Source organism: Nylanderia fulva, unplaced genomic scaffold (genome assembly GCF_048542155.1).
Source record: "Nylanderia fulva isolate GAGA-0341 unplaced genomic scaffold, ASM4854215v1 Scaffold34, whole genome shotgun sequence".
Taxonomy (NCBI): domain Eukaryota; kingdom Metazoa; phylum Arthropoda; class Insecta; order Hymenoptera; family Formicidae; genus Nylanderia; species Nylanderia fulva.
In genome coordinates, this window is record NW_028190411.1 from 1360330 (window position 1) to 1384711 (window position 24382).

The 24382-nt window shown below is 33.6% G+C and overlaps 6 protein-coding genes and 1 long non-coding RNA gene across 10 annotated transcripts in view; 4 read left to right on the forward strand and 3 right to left on the reverse strand.

The window, feature by feature from the left end:
- The window catches only part of LOC114937461 (Smg6 nonsense mediated mRNA decay factor), a 100744-nt gene extending 93163 nt beyond the window's left edge, over positions 1-7581 (reverse strand). The window contains 16 exon segments of the mRNA XM_085485103.1: positions 132-362; positions 1519-1629; positions 1728-1806; positions 1888-2412; positions 2518-2685; positions 2768-3112; positions 3341-3571; positions 3982-4015; positions 4018-4150; positions 4236-4368; positions 4445-4642; positions 4729-4979; positions 5100-5372; positions 5530-5809; positions 5956-6415; positions 7313-7581. Of these exon segments, the coding sequence (XP_085341229.1) occupies positions 132-362; positions 1519-1629; positions 1728-1806; positions 1888-2412; positions 2518-2685; positions 2768-3112; positions 3341-3571; positions 3982-4015; positions 4018-4150; positions 4236-4368; positions 4445-4642; positions 4729-4979; positions 5100-5372; positions 5530-5809; positions 5956-6415; positions 7313-7361 (3501 nt within the window). The 5' untranslated portion in view covers positions 7362-7581.
- On the forward strand, positions 4536-5485 carry LOC114937462 (uncharacterized). The gene is made up of 2 exons (XR_003820893.2): positions 4536-5057; positions 5128-5485. It is a non-coding gene; the product is annotated as an uncharacterized LOC114937462 (long non-coding RNA).
- On the forward strand, positions 7158-11270 carry LOC114937459 (WASH complex subunit 1). The gene is given in 5 exon segments (XM_029310908.2): positions 7158-7964; positions 8141-8270; positions 8565-9123; positions 9254-9493; positions 9495-11270. Coding segments are annotated over 5 exon segments (1506 nt in total). The 5' UTR covers positions 7158-7942; the 3' UTR covers positions 10050-11270.
- Positions 10506-16182, reverse strand: colt (carnitine/acylcarnitine carrier protein colt, mitochondrial). The gene is made up of 5 exons (XM_029310993.2): positions 15734-16182; positions 15458-15572; positions 14847-15161; positions 11584-11757; positions 10506-11444 (listed from the first exon to the last, which is right to left on the reverse strand). Exons 1-5 carry the CDS (start codon positions 15827-15829, stop codon positions 11257-11259), a joined length of 888 nt encoding a protein of 295 aa, XP_029166826.1. The 5' UTR covers positions 15830-16182; the 3' UTR covers positions 10506-11256.
- LOC114937504 (uncharacterized) lies at positions 11870-14568 on the forward strand. The gene is made up of 6 exons (XM_029310986.2): positions 11870-12072; positions 12325-12462; positions 12535-12672; positions 12773-13590; positions 13660-14209; positions 14308-14568. The coding sequence occupies exons 1-6, from the start codon at positions 12034-12036 to the stop codon at positions 14482-14484; spliced, it is 1860 nt and encodes a 619-aa protein (XP_029166819.2). The 5' UTR covers positions 11870-12033; the 3' UTR covers positions 14485-14568.
- Pgant7 (N-acetylgalactosaminyltransferase 7) lies at positions 16071-20997 on the forward strand. 3 transcript variants are annotated; one of them, XM_029310990.2, is made up of 12 exons: positions 16071-16395; positions 16607-16784; positions 16900-17105; positions 17180-17346; positions 17428-17635; positions 17843-18019; positions 18110-18353; positions 18435-18656; positions 18738-18836; positions 18941-19066; positions 19154-19290; positions 19859-20997. In XM_029310990.2, coding segments are annotated over exons 2-12 (1758 nt in total). In that variant the 5' UTR covers positions 16071-16395; positions 16607-16613; the 3' UTR covers positions 19860-20997. The 3 variants fall into 3 exon arrangements, with proteins under 3 accessions (XP_029166823.1, XP_029166822.1, XP_029166820.1); XM_029310989.2 differs by having other exon boundaries at positions 16072-16395; positions 20598-20997; XM_029310987.2 differs by having other exon boundaries at positions 16073-16395; positions 19154-20997.
- Positions 20998-24322, reverse strand: CCT4 (chaperonin containing TCP1 subunit 4). 2 transcript variants are annotated; one of them, XM_029310992.2, is made up of 10 exons: positions 24109-24322; positions 23762-23814; positions 23590-23679; positions 23263-23514; positions 23039-23134; positions 22790-22951; positions 22364-22708; positions 21986-22237; positions 21506-21797; positions 20998-21243 (listed from the first exon to the last, which is right to left on the reverse strand). In XM_029310992.2, exons 1-9 carry the CDS (start codon positions 24230-24232, stop codon positions 21552-21554), a joined length of 1620 nt encoding a protein of 539 aa, XP_029166825.1. In that variant the 5' UTR covers positions 24233-24322; the 3' UTR covers positions 20998-21243; positions 21506-21551. The 2 variants fall into 2 exon arrangements, with proteins under 2 accessions (XP_029166825.1, XP_029166824.1); XM_029310991.2 differs by lacking the exon at positions 20998-21243 and adding an exon at positions 21260-21415.
- Positions 24323-24382: the final 60 nt, after the last annotated feature.

Below are 24382 nucleotides of genomic sequence, written 5' to 3' on the forward strand. Positions count from 1 at the left end.
GTTTTATAAAAATTTTATTATGTAGATAGAGGTGATAGAATGTACGCATTTATTAGTTAACTGAAAGATATACTTTATACAAAATGTAGCTAGTTTTGAAGACTGTTAGACAAGAAATTGACACTACAAACCTCAACACTTGTTAATTGCGATAACTCCTCCAAGTCGCTTGTGTGGGACAACCTTGTCTCGTTGGCAGTGGCCGCGCTGGTTGTACGTCGCACTCGTCTACCGTCACCCGGATGAATCCACGTCTCTCTCCTCAGTCCACCACCGATAATGTTTGCACCTTCCTTTTCTTTCATCCTCGCCCGCTCCTTCGATTCCCTTTCTTCCTTCCGTTTACGTTCAATAGACTCGTACTAAGAATATTTCATTCACTAAGAGAATACCTTGATCTCGCATAATAAATTTAACAGATATAATGCATAATATAATTTGGCTTTTACAAATATTATACATTTGCCGTTGTATATATGCATGTCTCTATTAAATATATACAAGTGTAAGATATACGAGCACTGCGTAATGCTATTAAAGTATCCCGCGACCATATTTCCACATTCCCATAAATAATTTGACAATTTTAATTTGTTTCTAATTATTTCGAAATATTTGATGTAGTAATAAATTAAGGAATTACAAGAATTGACGATTTTCTCCAATTACTCTATTACAATTTTTGACATATTGAAAAATATTATCATTAAAATAGGAAGATAGGGTAGCGGGATTCCCTTTGTATAGATAGCTAGTCATACAAACAGCATCAATTGAACAGTATTTGTACTCCTCATTTGTACAAGTTCCCGCATCTATGAGAAGTGCATGCTAACGAAATGTGCAGAGTTGTTGCAAAGAAAAGTCTAATCTGGATTTACAGCGCAAAGCATTTCCGGAAACTTAAGAACGTATCTTACAAACAAGCAGTTACAAAAATGCTTCAGGCATATCGTTAGCAGATATAGTGTCCTTGTATGAGTTCGTTTAAAAATACGAATAGTACCTGTTCTTTTTTCTGTTACTGTTTTGTATGTTTTTTCTGTATAGTGTTCTAAACTTTTTATTAAAACTAACATTCGCGTGAACGATTACTACAGTATGTAAAAAATAGCTAAATATGTAAATATGTATTTAGCTATAATGGCAGATAATTTGCATGAATATTATCTTAATTAATTTTAATTAATAGTTGTGTGAAAGGCATTAAATTCGCCACATTTGCCAAGAAACAAAAGAATTAATGTAATGTGAAATTTTTAAGTGCAGGTGAATTAAAATATCAAGGCTCCAAAGCACACAAAATAGAAAATCTAAAAACAACTAGCAGTAAAATAACAAAAAAATAATAAAGCCTTGACCAATAATAAATATATGACAAAAGAATATCTAAAGGTTCACACGAAGTGTATCAAAATTTACTTACATAATGTAGATACTGGCGGCAAAAGAAAATCAAAATATTAACGTTAGTATAAATACAAACGTTTTAACGATACTTTTCATAAATTTTCTTACTTTTTTTCTATTTTCATCAAAGAGGGCTATTAGACTCTCCCTGGCAGAATGGAAAGGATTGGACGCCATAAGAGATCGCATGTAGTAATACACAGCATCCAATTTCCGTCTCTGAAAAACGTGATAACGCAAAAATATACATTAAAAAATATACATTAAAAATATATGTACATTGAATTATGTTTATCATAATAAATATTAATACGTACTGCATAATGTGCCAATAAAGCAAGCTGATTGTAAGGTCTGCCATTTTTAGGATTGATTTGCTGAGCTTTTAAATACCACCTAAACAGAAAAAAATTTTTCATTTAGATTTAAAAATATTTTGAGCTATTATAATTATATAAGATCATTATAAATACTTACTGTCTAGATTTTCCATAATTAGTTGTTTCATTTGCTTGTTCTTTGTATCTCGCTAAGTCACCCAAGAATAGAAATATCTTTTGGGCACTGACTAAGGCCAGTCCTAAGAGTCCGAGACCCTTGGGTAGACTCGATGACGCGAGAAACGTGTCCAACTTAAATTCATATGTAGTTTCAAGAGTAGTCAATAAACTTTCCAAATAAGTCGTACCCTCATCAATGATATTTAACATTATCTGCTTGTAACGTTCCCGTCCTTCTGAGTTCTCTTTGGGCATCGCTTTTCGTAGCATCTCGATCAGATTATAAAATAATATTTTCCAAAAATGTTGCTCAACGTTTTCTGCCTGACAGAATTTGATATCTGTCTCAAGCAAAATCTTCAAGCTCTGTTGCAAGAAGTGTCGTATGTACGAAACTCTGTCCAAACGCGACATAAAACCACCGGAACTTATTATCCATTGTAGTTCCAGATCGGCACGTTCTATATCCAGAAGAAGGCAGTGATTTTTTGCTGAATGAAAACTAACAGACAAAAATGTTAACGTGTTAATATAAAGAATATATATACACATACATATATACATATATATATATATATATATATATCATATTAAATAATTTATGTACCTGGCTGAAAATGGATCGTACCACGAAGGTCTCATATTTCCAATTTGATCATTCATGTATGGTGATGGCATACCGTCCAATTGGGTACTTTGAAAAGAATAATGTGACGGTGTGACACCTACGTTAGACTGGAATACTGGAACACTCGAGATTTGCATGTCACTGTCCCTTAAACAGAAAATAAATTACCATTAAATAATTCCTACAGCTAATGGATTACAAGGCAAACGTGGAGGAAAATCAATTTTACCTTTGTACAGCTCTACTTCCAGGTGAAGTGATAACAATAGGTTTATGTGGGTTATTTGGATCAAACAGAGTTCTTTGTTGTTGCTGCTGTTGTTGTCCAGTTCCTTGTTGAGAAGCTGCGGCCGTCTGATTGGGAGACGACTGATTAGCATCGTTAGGCAAGATCAAAACTCCTGGCTGAGCATTACTGTATCCTGTTGGAGGTGAATGATGTGCCGAGTTAGAATTCACACTCGGAAGAGAAGTGGTATGAGAAGAAACTTTAGGAGTTTGTCTGCCATCATCAGATTCGCAAGTCGATATCTTCCTGCCTGTTCTCCAATCTTCGTCCAAGTATCTATCAGTTCTAAAATAAAATATATTCGTTACATAATTTAGAGATTATTATATATTTATATATTATTATGCAAATTATATTATATATAATGAATAAATTATATTATATATTTATTTATTTATTTAATTATTTATTTAATGGATGTATATTATAGATGTTGTGTAAAAATTGAAAAATACTCTAAGATAACATTAAAAATTGCACTAATTCATAATAATCTTTTAAAAAAGTAAATACCTGCGTCTGTGAAGATCATCAAAACTTCTGTAACTGGTGCCATAATTTCGGTCCTTACTCGATTCTCGGCTTCGCTGAATTATACTACGCCTTCTGTGATCGTATCGTCTGTTACTGTTGTTGTTATTGTTATTATTCTTTTGACTAACGTTATAATTATCGTTCTCTCTGTTCTGTTGATTCTTTTGTCTTTCGCGGCTATTACCTCGCCCTTTGTCTCTGCTACTGCCATTTGAAAATTTTCAAGAATAATACATCAAAACTCTGAGATATAAATGATATATTTATATTCACTTTTATACAACAGAAGCAGGATAATTTTGGCAATATGGGACGAGATGAGTAAAAATTCTTGGAGAAGTCTTCCACGAGCGAGATTCGAATTGAATTGAATTATCGTTATGCGCTTGCGCGCTCAAATATCGCAAAGTATGACGCGCATGCACGTGTCGTCACGTAACCTCTTACGAAATAGCAAATTTTTTGGCGGCAAATACAAAAAACCAAAAATAAAAGAAGTACGTGAAAAAATACGTTTACCTGGATTCTTTGCAACTTTTATACTATCTTTAAATGCAAAAAAAAAGAGAACAAATAGATAAAAATAAAAACTAATGTAATTATAGTAAAGTCATGCTTACCGGTCAGCATCACGTTTATCTCGTTTTTTTTTTTACGTCGCTTGAAACTCTCGCCTACGGCCTGATTTCGCGGCATACTTGCGCTCTCGCGTATACTTAAGACAGAAGAACTGCGGCTCAAATATTCCTGTTCCAACTTCTCGGTCAATTCAACTTCTTCGCTCCAATCCTAATTGAAATATATTCATTTTATACTAGTCTGTACTTAACAGAAGAATACTTCAAATATTGAATTTATTAATTTATGTACTTACAAATGTTTCAATTACAGTGACAGACGATAAATTAAATGAATCGTTTTTCATGGAATTAAGATTCGTGTTTTGTTGATTGCTCTGTTTGTCTAGGCTTGAATTGTGCTCGAACGGGTTACTGGTGATTCTTTGCCTTGAAAAAAAATGAAATTATTACGCGTGTACAAAACTTATAAGAAAAAAAAATGATTCCTTAAATATTTAGTTACATATTGCTAGTGCGATTGTTGATCGGTGATGTTGCACCTCTGCGATGAGTCTCAGGTGACCTGTGACCTCTATTTGAATTGGATTGTGAAGTTGCCGGCGATGCAGATGACGGTGGTGGCATCATTGTACTGTCGGCACGACTTAAGCTCTCCATACTAGTATACATAGTGCTGTTACTACCACGACGATCATAAGACCTGTCCATTCACGAATTTCATGTATCAATATAAGTTTAAATATTTTTAAGATTATTAAAAAAAAATCAATATAAATATATTTGTACCGATTCATATATTCTTGGCTAGGAGTATGAGATCTGGAACTTGGCGCCGAATATTGTTCAGGAGTGGTAGGTCTGAAATTACTTGCTGTACTTTCCAATTCCTCTGGCCTGAGTCTACCTCTTCCTCTGCTTCTCACTGGTACAGTATTAGCCCAATTAGATTGTGATGATAATGATCCAGATGGTGGCAAGTTTTGCATTGTTTGCGAATGCTGTATCGTTGATGGATAATTATAACCGGATGAAGCCTGCTAACAATTCATGTTTGATGTATGATGTTACTTCAATCATTGTTTGATATAATCATTATTTGACATAAATGTATATAAGTATGTATAAAATTATATAATTAGCATCAAACAAAATTTTACCTGAAATGTAACACTGCTACCATTCCAGGTATTCTCTGCAGATGTTCCTGGGCTGTTAGGTAATGCGTATCCATTATCAATGAGATATTTCTTTTGCAGCCGTGGTGGCAAAAGCTCCAACTTCATATTTTTCGACAAACTGTCTTTTGCATTACGTCTGCCAGAGGGTGGTTTGCCTTGAAATTTATCTGAATGTCCAATGGGTTCCACACTGCGCGTGTCTCTTGTACGATTAAAATCATTCTGATTCGTCATAGACAAAGGTTCAGAACCCTAATATAACATAGAAAAGAATATTTATTTTAAATTATACAAATTGTGCATGAGACTATAATTTTGATAAGAGTACATTATAATTTTAAAATAAATGAGATATGATTTTATAATTCACAATTGTTATTATAGTTTAATTTATTTTTAATTTACAAACCTGTCTAACTTCCCGTAAATTATCCTTTCGATTCGCACAGTTTCTAGCAGATACCGGCGAATCGGTTCGCCAACGTTCCTCATTTTCATTGACATGACGATGTCGACGATTGCCTGAATATCGTTTACTATTATCATCTCTGCCCCTGCTTTCACTAGCATTGTCTCGTACATTGTTGTTGCTCGCGCGATTACGCTCACTTTTGTGACTGCGGTTAGAATAGGAATCACGATCATCGCTCTCTTCCCTCTCTCGTTCCCATGCTGTATGATTGGGAGATCTAAAAAAAATTTAACAACCAATGTTAGAATAATTGAATGAATATGATGTCATTGCATTATTCTCCCATGTTAGAGATTATTTTTGTATCGTGATCTTTTTTCTCAGATGTTACAATAATGAAAAAACAAACGCGACTGTTTTTACCTATTAGTCCCATCCTGTTCAGCCAATGCTTCCTTCACTTTTTTTGGTACATATAGCAATTGCTCGGGTTTCCTATTTTTCTTCTTTGAATCATTCCCTCCTCCACTGATGTTATGTCCAGTACTTTGTGCAGGTTCACTGTTGTTGATATTTCTATAGTCAATATGAGTATTGCTTAATTTTTCAGTTACATTGTCGATTTGTGACAGAGGTGGACTATCCTGTGCTTGATTAGATCTATTGACTTGTAACTGTCTCAAACGATACTGGACGGAGGTTGATCTGGGTTTTTCATGCGAGCCATTTTCGTTGTCATATTCATCAACAGCATTGCCAGATCTGTCTGACTTACGTAAAGGGCCACTTCCTGGTCTATATAAGGCCTGAGATGCTCTATTTCCTCCGCCACGCATTCCCGTCAATCTATCTTTCTCCAATTTAGAATTCATTAAGTCTGAAACTATTAAAATTATTTACTTATTTTGTTATTAATGCCAAAACATTTTAAAGTTTCCACACAATCACAAATATTTTATACATGTCTTACGCAATTATCTTTTTATCATTCAGACATATATATTAAATTGTTGATGAAAACATTTCAATAAAAATATTTATAAATTAGAAACAATCTTTATAATGCTTGCAAATTATGAAAATTGTCTTATTGTATATACTATTTGTATTATTTTCATACTACAATAATATAAATACAGTACACAAGAACAAAAGCAATGTTGCAATACATTCTTTATGTAATATATATGAAAACTTAATCAATATTGCATACAACATTATAAATGCAGATTAAAATGTTGACATACACAAAAGGAGATAAAGAAAAATCTGATAAACACATTTGACGCATCTCTCTATGAGAGTTCAATATCTCAAATTATATCTCTCCGGATTAATACGTAACAAGAAAATGAGATAACTTGAGAAATATCTACTTTTTTAATTAAAAAAAAATATCGAAAAAAATCTATCGTTTATGTTGACACTCTTGACAGCGCGTTGAAATTTCTCAGGCAAACCGTTCGCCTTTGAAAAGAAAAGACTCTGTCGATTACACAGGATCGTAAATATTTTTTAATTTACTTCATTAGACAAAGCCAATTGTGATCTCGTCGGATTTCAATCGCCGAACGCCACAAAATAACGCGACATCGCAAGTGCCCGCCGTACTTAGATAGGTTAGCTTGTTTAGTGAGGTTAATTTCGCACATCGTCCGCCCGAGTCTTGCGAGGGAGGGTCATGAATTCGGTCCTAAGTCGGGCGCGCAGAAAAGCATCAGCGGCAACACGGCCTCGTCTCGTCGCGATCGCAAGGATGACAGAGTTCTCGTTAAAATACCTTGTGAAAATCCTCCCCAATTTCTGCGTCCTTTGTCGCGGTTCGCCATATTGAAATGCAATCGCGTGAAATTTTCTAGCGAGTCTTTGCTGCCTCACTTCACTGACGTCGCGGCACGTGAAGTGGCAGAGATGGTTGCGTTACGTTTTCGCGAAGAATCTCTCGTCGTGTGTATCAAAAAATATATTCCGCTAAGACGAAGGATAATTAGGAAAACGTATTTCGCGAAGAGGTGTGCATTAGGAAAATATACCGAGGGAAAAACTCAAATCGCGAGGTTGGTTATCCATCGAGAAGATTTATCGACGTGGAATGACGTTTATTAGTTGCATCTGTCACCGCTAGAGGGACGAGGAGATAAACGCGTGACGTGACTTCTCTCCAACTTTTTTCTATGATTATGTGTCAGTTTAACATTGAATTGAATTACGATTTGCAGAAATATTATCTGAGGGATCGACTTGCGTCATGTGTCGTATGGAGACTGCTAAAAGATTTATATGATTTATAGATTATATATATATGTATATATATACGTAATTTAAATACATATATACGATTTTTGTAATCGCTAAAATGTGTGTATATAATACTGTGAAATAGTTATTTTCTCTACTTTCCGGGACCAAAATGCCAGAACGAATCGAAATCGGTAATCGTAAATTTTTATTTCTTACTATATAACTCCTATCCATCGTTCCATAATTTTGTAGCATGCAAAAATATTTATATTTTCGCAACATAACATAACCTGATAACCGAGTCGAAATAATATTAAAATTCGATAATAATTACAAACGGTAATTGAACGTTTTAAAAATCTTTCAGGTGTTATCCCAAATAATTTAAGACATGAGGAAACTATAGTTCAAATAACAGAATCTCTGGACAACCTGAGCGATTCTGTTTCATATATATTTGATTGTATAGATAAAAGGCTTTTGGAAAATACGCAAAGGTATATAAAAGAAGGAACTTGTTAGTTTCTTGGCTGCTATACATAATTAGTTATTATATATGATTATTAGATGCTTTCCATTTGCATCAAAACTCAGATAAATCTCACTTCTGTCTTCAACATCCATGTTAAGGAAAGACAGAAATGAGATTTATCTGAGTTTTTATATAAATGGAAAGCAACTAGTATCTTGATCATATAATTATCACATATTATAGTAAATATAATTTAATTATGGCATTTTTAAATAATGACAATATTTTTAACAAGGTAAACAAATTATAATTTTTGCAGATTAACCAACATTAAAGAAAGAGCAAGAAAATTGGAAGACAGGTTGCACTATTTACAGACTAATTTAAATTTGAAAGCAGTAAAAATGTACTCTGCTGCTAAGTATCCAGCTAATCATACTTATAAGGAGTATCAAATGACTATACCTCCGCAGCGCGAACACGCGCCTATTATACCAAACGCTTATAAATGTTCTGTGCCTATAAAAGATATTTCCGAAGCGTATTTATCTTCTAATTGTAAGACAGAGGACGGTCAATACGCCGCGAATGTCAATCTTCAAGAGAAACTCCAATTTTATCATGTACGATCAAAGGCTAGCAAAAAAGATAACCCTGAAGATAATGAGGAGCCATTACCACCACAATTATCTTCAGTTAGCGCTCTCCTACTATTTGATAGCATGGATAGTCCTTATGAAAAAACATCCTCGAGGTCGTCGCGTCAATCTACTGACAAGCAGCAAATTGAAGATGCACCGGATTCAATTGTACAACCGTGGCTGTCGTCGGATATAGACGCGTCTTCCAGCTATTTATATACACCAACTCTCGGAGAGGTCAGATTTTTCACATAATACATCAATTTATGCACATGATACAACAATTTCCATAAATTATAAAAGACTTATTGCTTATTTCAATTTTATTATTTTATAATTTATTAGAAAAATTTGTATACACTTCCAGGTTCCTCAGATAAATGTACCGTTGACACTCCCAGATCTACCAGGGATTGTGGATGATGAGAAATTCGTACTCGATCTTAATTCCCAAAGTCCTATCGCGCCGTCATCCGCAGTCACAACGCCTACAGTTCGTTTGGATCTACCGACACCGATCAGCGACGAAAAAGACTCCGGGTCGAAGATGGAAAATAATGTTCCGCACTTGCCCGTTCTGACTGTGCCTACAACCGTGACGAGCACGCTTGGAGGAACCTGCGCCACCACCTCCTCCACCTCCTATATTTATTGTAAATACAAATGATGCTGCGAACAATGAGAAACCTAGTTTCCAACAAGTCGTGACACCTCCGCCACCACCTCCACCGCCGCCTCCGCCTCCACCGCCGCCATCAGCTACGGACTCGCCTGTGTCTGCGTCGAATAACAATGCAGAGAGACGAGAGAAGACAGCGAGTCGACCATCAGCGAAAGCTATGACGGATGATCGTTCCAATTTGATGGCGGCGATTCGAGACGCTGGCGGGATAGGTAGAGCAAAATTGAGGCCTACTGCGCCAGATGCGAAGAAATGCGATCGATGGTCCTCTGCGTCGGTCGGGGGAGATCTAATGGCAGATTTACACGCAAAATTAGCTCTGAGACGCAAAGGTATCGCCGGCTCCACAGTGGGCGCTCTGGAAAGAATGTCCAATTTAATACCACCGCCTCCAAAACCGAGTGAAGCGTCCGCATCCGACAGAAATTCCGCTACCAGCGAATACGACTCTCAACCTGACACGGATGATTGGGAAGAGTGATTATTATTGTTGCGGTGATTAATTCAAGGGTTACTGTTGAAACATTATTGTAATATATTGAACAATTATCCAGATAAAGGGCTTAAACTATCAGTATTCGCGTGTGTAAAGACTCAGGGGAAATTTTATTCGATAAAGACTGAAACAAGCAGATGATCAGTCATAATACAAATCCAGGTATAGTACTTTTTTTATTCAACAGATATGAAAACTATGTGGTTTTAAATTTTATTTAATTTATGGTTAATTATATCTTTTTCTATGATTAATTTGTACACCAATTAACGTTGAAAAAATTTAATCTTGATAATATTATAATAATCACATAGTGTAGGAGGGGTGGGAGCAGAAAGACACTATATGTGATAATTATATTTACAAATGAGCAAATTATTAATTAATTACATAAATATCTTTTATAGGGATAATAGAACATTTCTGATAAGAATATAAATGTTTATAAGACAATAGAAAACTTTATTTTATACATCAATACAGTTTTTTTAAAAAAATTTGTTTATTTATCTACAATTATATATATATATATATATAATATTGGATTTATTTGTTATATATGTATTGTGCGATCTTCCTCAGAGAGAAGTCTTGTACATAGAATATATAACAGAATTATCTTATTAAATAATCCTGTTGTACATTTTCTCATATGCATATAGTGTACAATATACGAATGTAACTAATGTGTGTGCATATATATACACATATATATATATATACACACACTGTTATGTTAATAAAGTTTTATATTTAAACTTTAAATAATATATGATACATTTATAATACCAATATAAAGATTTGCATATATATCATTGATTATTGAGCAGTCTTTCCACATGGAATTATCACAATTCCTGATACGTACAAAATATATGCGTTTTTTTAAGTATATATATATTTAAAATTTCATAAAACTTAATATGCAATACAAGATTATACTGTACAAATATATTCCCTGATGTCATACTTTCATTTATATTTAATTCTCTATATGTCAAAATCAGATTTATAAAAAGCTTGTTATTTAATTTCTATTCTATGCTATCTTAATATTTCCTATACTTTTCACACTTTATACATATACCTATAGCCTGTTCTTGAGATTTATTTTGAGATATTTGTGAAACAGTGATATCATGAAAGGCAGGACGTTCTCCAAACATTTCAGTTACATAATATGCGATTCAAATTATAAACCTGGCGCGAGCCAATTCAAAAATTTCATGCAAACTTCAAAGCCCATGAAACAAGCTGCGTTTGCAGGGAAGGCTCGCAACATAACAGGTACAACGCCTTTATAAAGCGCTAATGGTCCCTCGTTTTTCATCAGTTTGACAAATACTTCGCGTATCCCTCTCTTGTATGTACCTTCTGGTGCTGTATTAGAAAATGATATACAATTTAGTGAGTTTTATATCAGTTTATTGATTTGCTGGCAATCAAGTTCAATTAAAAAATTCAAAAAAAAGGAGAACACATCCTTGTTATTATAAATAATGTTGAAATATATACGTACCAGTTTGTAAGCGGCTTTTCAAGATATCAGGTGGCATCCCTACCAACCAGTTTGCAATTCCTGCAAAACCGCCAGCTACTATGGTAGCTGGTAAACTAAGCTTCCCTCCCTCAGGAGTGAATAGATCCTTTATATATTCGTACGTCATAAAGTACATTCCACTGGCCGGAATATCTGAAAAGAAATATATAGAATCAGTGGCATAAATTAGTGATCGCTCGAGTATTCTTATTCCGGAGGCTGAAGATGGCACGTAAACATACAGAATTAATAATAGCGAGTAGAGAGCGAGTGTGGGCTGGCAGATAGAAAGCATCCTGTTTGATAGGAAGCATCGAGGAATATAGATAACACAGTTAACAAAATCCAGTTTCCTTCGGACCAGCGTACTGTTTCTAACAATAAGTATCGTGCTTTATTTCAAAATCGAAGTTCGTAAAGTGAGACAACATGACATTCATTCTTTTATTTCTCGTCGTCTTATCTTTGGTATATACACATTTTTTATATGAGATTATTTATACTTTGCTATATTATAATTCAACTTTACTTTCTACATAATTTCGCAATAAATATAACAGCATTTAATATAAAATCTCAATATATCATATGGAGACAAATATTTGTCTCAAATTGAATATAGATATCAGATAAAATAAATAAAAAATTAATAATTTTTTCAAATATATATCCCATAGTATAATATAGTAAATTGATTAATCTCCAAATTACATTGCTCAGAATCAGTGTACAGGACAAGTTATCGATATCAGTGGTGTATGGGAGATAGGGTGCCCGCAAGGATGTACTTGCGAGATTCAAAAATTCTCTGATCTGCCTCTGCATCAATGGTCTGATACTAACAGAGATAAGGATCAGGTACAAATCGAATAGATATTAATGTTCATAATTATTAATTTTCATATAATTCAATGCGTTTTTGTTCAACAGAACGTGCCTTCTGATGATATATATTTTAATATGAATGATAATGAGCATTCTATGACCCATGAATTAATGAAAACAGCAACATGCGTGATTGTCGAAAACCCTGATGAACTTATGGCTAAACTTCCATCAGACATACAGGTCACATATATCGTATATAAAATATATCGTACGCGCGCGCGATCTTATATTTATTTATACATACACATATCTTGTATTAATTTCTTTTGAATGTTTTTAGATTCTGACGTTACTTGGATCAGGCAACGGAGATGCTGATATTCTTCTGCAAGCAACTACATTCCAACGCTTCGCCGAATTGATATCGCTAGACGTTCAAGGAATAGATTACAGCGATCCTTCCATAAAGGAGACAAATAATTATAGAGAAAAGGGCGGTATTCATCTTTCATCCGATGCTTTGTATCCTTTAGGACCTACTCTGCTGTATTTAAATTTGGAACGGGTTAAATTGTCAAGCTTAAATCTGCCGAATAAGAACAAAGCAAATTTGGTGATCAAGCCGATGAGTTCTCAGGAAACCGAAACGATTGATGACAATGGAGCGACTGTAAGCAATATCAATCAGCACAAAGGGCACAGACTAATATTTCTGAGTCAGCAGAATAGTGACGACAAAGAGATATTGCCGTACGATCTTTATAAGCAAGAATTAGAAGGCTATAGAGAAAATATTGAGCTGTTTGCTGCGCTCGGCGCGCTGACGCATCTAAGGGTGTACGATTGCGCCCTGAAAGATATATCCTGGCACATGTTCGACGGCCTGAATAGCCTACTTTATCTCTCGTTGGAGAAGAACAGTTTGAAATTCATACCGGAATTTTGCTTCTACGGTACGCCGAATTTGAGATCATTGTCGCTGGCGAGTAATGAATTACTGACCCTGAAGAGCGTAGACTTGGCAGGGTTGCTTATACTGGAACATCTGGACTTGCGAGAAAATAATTTAACATTTCTGTCGGAGTTATCACTTCCACCTTTTCCGGCGCTTACGAGCGCTGATTTTACAGAAAATCCATTGGATTCCATTTTTCCAAGGTAATGTTTTCTACGGAATATATCTTGACGATTAAATCCAAACGAAATAATGTATTTGATCTATTTTAGCACTTTTGAGATTATGAATACAACGATAAAATTGTATCTCGGAGGCACGATGTCAAAATTAAAACTGCAAAGGAATTCATTACTCGGTCTACGTCGAGCTGAGATATTACATCTGTATAATTTGGAGATACCTGTGTTAGAGCGTTTCATACTACAAGGACTACCGGCGTTGACACACTTGAAAATGCGAGGAAACGTCACGAATATCGATTTCGATGCGTTTGTCGATCTTCCCAATCTGTTGGATTTGGATCTAAGTCACTGTCACATTCGGAGAATTTCCATGGATGCCTTCTACGGTTTAGAAAGAGTTCGAAGAATCGACCTATCGAGAAACGATCTTGAATTCATACCGCCTGGTTTATTCGTTGTTCAACAACAGAGGGAATTGAAAGAAATTATACTTACAGGCAACAAATTAACTTCGCTACCTTTGGACTTTTTTAAAAGTCTGAGAGCGCCGAATAAACAAATACAGATACAAAATATAAGATTGGATGACAATCCTTGGGATTGTTCATGCATCATGATCAATTGGAATCCTCAGCTAGTAATTATCATCTTATCTGATTTCTATCCAATCGTTTATATTTGATAATGCTTTTGTTAATTAGAGATAAAATGCAAATTATTAATACTTTTGCACAGGTAAACAGAAATAAGGAGACAGCTCCGCGATGTTCGACGCCGAAGCGGTTGCAGAATTGGGGAGTTTTTTATGCATTGCGCAAAGGTGGTTTACAATGCAGAAACCCGAAGAAACGATACTTTCGAAAGTTCTTGAAGACAAGAGAAGACTTCGAAGAGCATAACGACATCAGTTAGTTAATATCGAATTTTTTTATAAATTTTGTGTATAAATCTGATAAATGCAGAATTAAAAAATACATCATAAATTTTTCTAATATATCAATCTAAATATGTATTTAATTCTTTATCTTAGACTAAATAATAGCACGTATGTAATAAGTTTATGCAAAAAGTTTACGTTTCAACTTAACATAAATTTCTACTCCTGATATACAAATGTAAAATCTTTTGAGATAAAAAATATATAAATATGAAAATAAAATATATAATAAAAAATATAAAATATATAATAAAATATAAAATATATGAAAAATGATAAAATATATGATAAATAACTAGTTTTTGCACGTGAAAAATAAGAATAAAATTGCAAGTACCTCTTAAAAGTGTAGCACAGGTGCCTTTGTAAATACTTCTAATACCCCCTTCTCGATACAGTTGCTTTGCACAATCCACTGGTCCGTTATACTTTGGTTTCGCGTCCCCGTGTTGTATTTGCAGCAGACATTTGATACGTTCGCCAGGAGCCATTATAACAGTCGTAAATATGCCACTAAAAGCACCGGCGTAAAACAGTTGCAACGTCGAGAGTTTTTCATCTGGAAAACTCTGTTGTAGCTTCTTCCCAACGCTGTATCCAAAGAAACTTATCGCAAATATTGGAGCAACTCCAGATAAAGGTGCTCCCATACCTTTAGGGACAAGAGATGTAAATTACAAGTTTCTATTAAACTATAAAAAACATGTAAAAGTATAAATGTCAAATTGCATAATTCTTAAAGATTGTACATGTTACTTATAAATCATGTGTTATATAATATGAAAGAATTTTATAAAAATATTTACACTACAATATAAAGCTACTTTACAGTTTTTTCAAATTGCTGTATGATATTTACTTTTAATATATCTTTATATTATTTATATATCAAAAAAGCATTATATAATGAGACAAATTTTGTATGTTACACAGCGCAAAAATAAATACCCTTGTATAAACCACGTACTCCTTCTTTAGTAACAGTCTTCTTAGCACAATCCCATGTACCTGAGTAGAGAGGCAACTGATTAGGGCCCGGTATTGGCATAGTCTGAAGACGTACCTGTGATAGAATAATTTCCCTTTTAGACACATAATAAATAATGTAGAAAACAAATTTGTGTCACGTAGACTATAAATAAAGGAATTGACAGATAAAAACATGTAAATGCGAATCGATGAAACTGAATTCTTTCTCTAATTAAGTCATGCATGTAACCTCACCTTTATGGTGTCCAGAGGATGACCGGCTACGACGGTGCATACTCCGCCGAATCCACCGCTCAAAAAATATTTAATAGGGCTAACGCTGTCCGACATGATTGCTAAAATGACAGTTTACTCGGAACACTCGGAATATCGACTAAGAAACGATAATACTGAAACTCATCCAACAACTCCACGACGAGAGGTCAAAGTACAAATGTAGATCAATCAAGAGTCAATTGGCCCTTGATTAACCTTCGAGTATCCCGGACGATGAGTTTCCATTTGGAACAATTAATCTCCCTCGTGACTTTTTTCACGACGTTTCATTTTTCTTATATACAAGCGTGCTTTGTATGACATTTCAATATTTTCGCGGAAACATTTCGCGAGCAAATATACATCCATTTAAATTGTCCAGCATCCTCTTCGGCGCAAACATGGCGATGATGATCAGAAGCGGCTCTACAAGTGCGGCGCCTCTATTGTCGCGTATTTTTAGTGCACCTACGTGACAGCTGGCGACACGTTGGCCGCTCTTATGTATGCAAATGCGAACATTACGGTTCCTCTACGATGAATAAGTTTGTTAACGTTCGCTAATTACCATTGACGTTCGACACGTCGATGAATGTATGTCGTCGAGCCGGCTTTCCGTTATTTGTTTCCTACCACGAGAGGTACCGCATATTTCATTTATTTATCTTGCGGAATCGTAGGCCGAAAAATAGGACGAGTTGTTAGAAAGCGAATTACGCAGCGATTTAATTACGAATTTGCGTACTGTTGAGATAAAATATGTATCTTTGTGAAATTCTTTCAGAAAGATACATTAACTTAGAACAAAAAATATCTATGTGAAAAATATCTAATATGATGATGTGTTTTCAGTTTTTAGATGTACACTTTGAGGAAGATGAGGATTGTACAGCTTAGGAGAAACCGCTTGTTCCACATACTCATTGGCAGTATACTGGTGCTACTAGTTTTATATATTCTCCTTCACTTCTCCTCGGACAATCATATGAACAATATAAAAGAATGGGCACAGGGTCTTAGAACGAAACAGGTAAACTTTGAACATAATAAATTGTGTATTTATTATACAAAATATGTGTATCAAAAGATTAGTGAATTGAGATTTTTGAATCCTTTTTTATATTTTTTACTATTATTTTATACAGGTACCAGTGTTTGTAGATGGTTTAGGAAATTTTGAGCTACACGATGTAGCAGTTAAATCTGGTCCTGGGGAAGGCGGTAAACCTCATATTTTAAGAGATGATCAATTAAATGATGTTCAGCAATCGGAATCCGATTATGGAATGAATATGGTATGTTCTGATGAAATCTCATTGTCAAGATCAATTCCAGATACTAGGCCAGCAGAGTAAGCCCTTTTTCTTGTGGCTAATAATATTAATCTTTGTATCTTTATTTTCACATTTTTTTTATATGCTGCAGATGCAAGCATTGGAATTATCCAGAGGACTTACCACGTACTAGTGTGATTATAGTTTTTCATAATGAGGGTTGGTCTGTCTTACTGCGAACTATTCATAGTGTTATAAATCGTACTCCATCAAAATTCTTGGAGGAAATCCTCCTTGTTGACGATTTTTCTGATAAAGGTATGAATTTAACATAAGATATGATAAAGTCTAAAAAATCTGTAATTGACAATTAACACAAGGCAATATAATCCTTTGCAGAAAATTTAAAGGGCGACCTAGATTCCTACATCGAACAATGGGGAGGAAAAGTTAGATTACTTCGAAACTATGAAAGACAAGGTCTAATACGAACGCGATCTCGAGGAGCACGTGAAGCCAAGGGTGAAGTAATAGTATTTTTAGATGCCCATTGTGAAGTCAACGTAAATTGGTTGCCACCACTTTTAGCACCAATTGCTGAAAATAGGTAAAATTATAGTCAGAAATAAATGATTCAGTATTGCATACAGTTTGCATTGAACATGGAAAATATTTTTCAATAACATTATTATATTTTGAAAAAAAAAACGAAATATGATCAAGTAAATATAGCACAATAATGGAATCTAAAAGTTTTCTGTTATATAAAAATTCGCAATTCTTTTCTTATAAATATATTTATGTAATTTTCCAGAAATGTAATGACAGTTCCTGTGATAGACGGCGTTGATCATAAGACATTCGAATATCGTCCTGTGTATCAAGAAGGCCACTTGTACAGAGGAATTTTCGAATGGGGTATGTTGTACAAGGAGAACGAATTGCCTAGACGGGAATCCAAATCGCGTTCACACGATAGTATGCCATACAGGTACAATTATACATATATTTAAGGAATTTGATATATAATTTCATTATTATAGTACAATACTTTTCATCCAATTTTATTTTATTTATGCAGATCACCTACACACGCCGGTGGTTTATTCGCGATAAATCGACAATACTTTTTATCATTGGGTGGATACGACGAGGGACTGCTCGTCTGGGGAGGAGAAAACTTTGAATTGTCATTCAAGATATGGCAGTGTGGTGGGAGTATTTTGTGGGTACCGTGCTCGCATGTCGGACACGTTTACCGAGGATTTATGCCTTATACGTTTGGCAAACTTGCTCAAAAGAAAAAGGGACCGTTGATAACTATCGTAAGTAGTTTATATTGTCGCATGTGTATGTATTATTTCTCTCTAAGATAGGTATTATTCTCAAAATAAATTCTTTTACAGAATTATAAACGAGTTATAGAAACATGGTTCGACGAGAAACACAAGGCATTTTTTTATACCAGGGAACCATTGGCTCGGTTGCTCGATCACGGAGATATATCCGAACAATTAGCCTTTAAAGAACGAAAGAAATGTAAAGATTTCCAATGGTATATGGATAATGTGGCATATGATGTGCTGGACAAATTTCCAGAATTGCCGCCAAATATTCATTGGGGAGAGGTACAGTTTTGGCAAAACGCATTTAAGTTTTATCAAATCAAATATAAGCTTCTGTATTAAGCAACGATAATATCTGTTTAGTTGCGAAGTGTGGCAACTGGATCGTGTTTGGATACTATGGGTCATGCACCGCCAAGTCTTATGGCTACTTCTCATTGTCATGGCTTTGGAAATAATCAGGTAATTTGGAAAAATATTTTATTTTTTCCTTACTTAGATATGTAATTTAGGCAACTCTTTTTATACTTGTATTTTTGAATAACTTTCTATATATTTTTTGGTAGCTCATAAGGTTGAATATAAAAGGTCAATTGGGTATCGGTGAAAGATGCGTTGAAGCAGATGGTCAAGGTATAAAGTACGCATTTTGTCGTCTAGGGACTGCAGATGGTCCGTGGCAGTATGACGAAGTAAGTTTATTTATTAACAATTTCAAACAAATACAAAATTGTATATCTTACGTTTTATCAACGTAATATATTAATTTGCATTTGTAGAAAACAAAGACTCTGTTACACAGAGTACATAAAAAGTGTATGGCACTTCATCCCCAAACTCAACAGTTATCTCTAATGCCGTGCGACATAAACAATACTTATCAACAATGGAATTTTCATCAAATTCATCCACGATGGTAATAAGGAAAAAAAAATTATATAATCTGTTTTGCTTATCAAAAATGTGTACATTATTTGATAAGTTATGCACAGATTTTTGCAGAGATTACACAATCTATTTTTAGTAATATATATGCAGAATGATTTGGCATATATTTTGCAACACTAATTCATTATACATATATTTACGAGTGATATACACGAATAATTATAAAAAGTTTTTAATATTAACGTACACATCGAACAAGAACAATATTCATAAATAATTTGGCTTTTATATTTGTCAAGATATGAGAAAGGGTCAGCAAGTAAATATTTATATTATAAAATGCAAAAAGAAGTAAATCTTATAAATTTATGAACTTTGGCATTAAAATATTTTTTCCAGGGATTAATTAAAATATCTCATCAAAATATATACTTTATTTCTATAAATTTTATCTATATTTTGTTATATAATCACATGCAGAATTTTATCATTTAGTCATCTTACTTCTTTTTTACTGAATGATAAATAGTTGTAAATGAAAAATTAGTATTTAACAGCATTTATATAAAATGTATATGAAAAAAATATTTCCACAGATGGTCTGTCCATTGCCACTGCCAATAATTCTTCCTATGAAAGTTTTTTATAAAATTAATTCGTTAAAACTTTTAAAATATTTAACGTTTTAACAATTTCTTGAATTTTAAATTTTGATAATGTTATGGATATCTTTTTATATGCTATCTGAGAAATAAGGAATCGTACAAAATCGTACATTATTATATATCTACATGTGTAGAGAAATGCATTATTATTTTTAAATAAGTTGTAAAATTAACTAATGAATATTATATAATATACTGTGTATGAATTTGCGAGAATGTTATATAACAATTTATATATAAGAGATACATTTTTTAAAAGATTAAAACACTCAACAGATACACATAATATCTTCACTCATTTTTAATTTTTATTTTTATACCAGTGGTCGAATTTTTTTCATGAAAATATAAAATTTTACCACTTTTAATTTGGAATGTAATAGAGGAACAATCACAATAATTATTAAAACAAAACAAATATCGAGCATTATTAATATGAAGTAATTATATATAACGAAAAAACATTCCATTTATGTAATTGTATAATGTAATTACATAAATTTTATTTATGTAATATATTTTGATCAAAATTAGAAAAAGTATATTCTTTGTTATTTTATTGAAAATGTTATTTTATATAAAATTTTATAAATGTTTGTGTTTTTGATAATAATTCTTTAGATGTTTTTAATTATTAGGTGTTTGAAATTTTTTATATGATTTCTTTTAGATGATTCCAGTATAGTTTAAAGAATGTGTCCTTATTTACTAAATAAAAAAAAGTAATTGCCACTGCTATAAAAAAAAAGAAATGATAAATACAACATTGCGAACATATTTGTCTCGATATGTTTCTTTTCATTGACTATCATGATGATGACATATAAATCTTGAAGGTCCTGATGCAACTATGCTCATGAATGTACTTAATTATATAATAAAATTAAATTTAGGATTTACAAGTAATAGACGTGATTATGCAGCTAATTTATAATGCAGTAATTTCTAATACAGATAAATATATATTTTATTATATGCAAGATGTACTTAATACTTACTATTAGTTATATACTTGGCCCCAATGCCACGTTGTACGAGATTATATTTCGATTAAATTGTTAAGAAGTTCATATGTGTTATGTATATATCTTTCTTTCAAATATACAAACATTAAGATTAAAATAATACATAAGATTGATGATATAAATTATAAGAATTATGTAAAGTTAACTACCTCTTCCTTTTAATAGCAAGTCAAAAAATTTTCAAGACTAACTTTATTTTAAGCCAACCTTTCCTCGAGGCAAGAAAAACTTCACAAGTACAAAACGATTTAACATACTAACAATAAGTACTTACATCTGTGCTCTGTCATGCTGAAATAAATACAAATTATAAATTTAATAATCTTTTTATTATTTTCAGTATTAACGCATTAAAAAATATTACAATATGTAAAGCTCTTGCAAAAAGCATATAGTGATTCTAATTGTTAATGAAGGCTTTTGTAAAACCAATCAAACGAATGTGATGAACGTGGACATAAATCTGTAACGAAAATCATATTGCATATATAGATAACGCGTAAATATGTCGAAGTGCTACGATATATAAATTGTTATTGTTGATTGTACTTACCGTGCTATGTAAAAGTAGAATCAAATTTTAAATCGCATCTTCTGATTTATTGATTTGTGTTGACAATGTCATCGATCTTCAGTATACTGCGTACGGTTTCAGAAGCGAGAGTTATCGAACTGGTAGAAACCAACAAGGGTTGAATCACGTTCTCCTCCAATATGTTGGTAATAGCTCCTTTTCGGACGTTAATTCCCGCTGTTATTTCGCCCTTTGCGTGTCGATTGCGAAGTTCAGTCACTGTTGCTATCGGATTCAAACCCGCATTCTCGGCTAACGTCGACGGAATCACCTAAAATTGACAAATTACCAAAAATTATCAAACATTGTTATACAACAATGTTAACAATAATTTCTGACTAATTTTACTAAGTTTACATCTTCCGCAATTTAATATTTGCATATATAAAACACAATAGAATATATATAAAGTAAAGTTTATGTACAAAAGAAATTATCGAATGTGCATTTAATACTGACCTCAAGTGCATTTGCAAAAGCCTTGATGCAGTATGCATCAATTCCACCTAAGGTCACCGCGTATTCTCCCAATTTTAATGCCAATTCGATTTCTGGTGCACCGCCACCAGCAATCAGTGCTCTCTGTTTCACCAAACATCGGATGACGCACAGGGCATCGTGCAGTGATCTCTCAGCTTCTTCCAAGACTAGTTTGTTGCTACCTCGCACGAGAACCGTGACTGTTTTTCCGTGGTTTTGAATTCCCGTAACCTGTACATATTAAGGAAAAAAATATACCAATTATAAAAATAATTTACATAAGAAAGATGTAGCATACATTTTATAGAGCAAGAAATATGCTATTAATTTTTATATTTCTATATTAAATAAACTCACCTTGACGAATTTCGAGTTTCCAGTTTGAACTTCCTCGCAGAGCTCCGCGTTAACAAGATTTTCAGCCACAAAGTGATCCAAGGACGCGATTGGTCGGCATCCTAGCGTTTTACACACGAAAGGAATGTCCTCGCGTTCTATATCCTTTACTACCATAACTTTAATTTTGTCTAAGAAATGTATTGCAAGATCGCTAATAGCGTCGCGCAAGACCGACTTTTGCACGAGAAGTACATTGCAACCAGATTTCTTGATCTGTTTTATGATATTCAATATGTAAGCACGTTCTTCCTTCAAGACACGATCCATCGCCGCATAGTCTGATACGACGACATTATGATCCATCTGGAAATTCAAGAAAAATGATTTATTCATGCAAAGGTATAATTGTGATTATGTTCATATTATTACATTCATGATACTCACATCAGTTTTTGGTGGCGAAATGCAGAATTGAATTAATCCAATCTTAGCTTTCTCGATACGTTTCGGGCCATTAATATTGCAAGACTTTTGGGTAAATATCAACCCTTCTATCAATTCGGTATCTTCCACAGTACCTCCCAATTTTTTTATTACTTTAATATCCTATAAAAATAACAGAAAAATAAGATAAGAAAGAAAAATTCAAGTTATGTAAGCAACAGAATATTTGTACAAAGAATTCGTTCTCACATTCAAATCAACAGACACTTCCTTTCCTTCCTCTGTAATTTTTAATACTGCATCCACGGCAAGCGGCGCGAGAAGGCTAGATTGTTGATGCACAACCTGAAATAATATAATAAAAATAGTATATTGTTGTGTGTATATAATTAACAACTTTATATACAAAGTATATTCACAAAGATAAAAATCTTATTAATACTCTAATTTCATGTCAACACTGGTTTAGATACCTTGGAATTGAGAGATGTTGCTGCAACCTTTACAAGAGATTCTTTATCTGTTAGGTCAACAGGTATAGACATATGCGTCAGAATCAATACTCCTTTAGACGCCGCTTTCTGGAAAGCATCGCTAATCGAAGTGGGATGAATGCCTTTCTGCAACAAACGTTCCGCTGCCTCTAAGAGTGCGCCAGCTATCACAACAACACTCGTCGTACCATCACCAGCCTCTACATCCTGAGCCTTGGACAGCTCAACAAGCTATAAAAACACAAAATACATTGCACATTATGTCATTACATATTATGAAATTTAAAATGAAAAATCTATTCTTACCATCTTTGCAGCAGGATGGATTACACTCATCTCTTTTAAGATAGTAGCACCATCATTTGTGATTGTAACTTCTCCATTACTAGCTTGAATCTGTCCACAGTATATTGGATATCAATTAATATTTCAATAATTTTAAAAATACACGTTCAAAAGAGTGAAATATAAAATGTACCATTTTATCCATCCCCCTTGGTCCAAGACTTGTGCGTATCGCATCGCTGACAGCTACAGAAATAATTGATAAATAATAATCAGATCATACACAAAAAGCATGAGAAATATAATTCATTCTTTTCACGAACAGTAATAAAGACCCCAAAAGAATATTGGGTCTTCAGCATAATACATTGTTGTAAAAAAAACCTTTTATTTATGCATGGTGACATTTAATCCTATTCATAATCAGACTCGATTTATGATATGATTTATAATATGACAGTACATCGGTGCATCGCAGGAAGAGGATAATCAGCATTACTATATAAGGTAAGATTTTCCTTGAAGACATGTCGCTCTTACCCTTGGCAGCGTTGATGTTGCTGCTGCGAATATCCGTGGGTTTGCTTTTATCTTTATAGGCCTGGCCATGACTCCCGCGATCGCCGTTCTCCATCGCTTTCCTGATCATCAGATTTTTGGTCATGTTTCTTGTTATCGATAAGAATCCTCGTGCGAGATCTTGAAAAAGAGTGACGTGATTTTTCTCAAATGGCGACTCACGCGGCGACGTTCCGGTTGCGTTCGAAAACTCCACTTCAATCTACTCGATCAGATTTGTCCAATCAGATCGAGA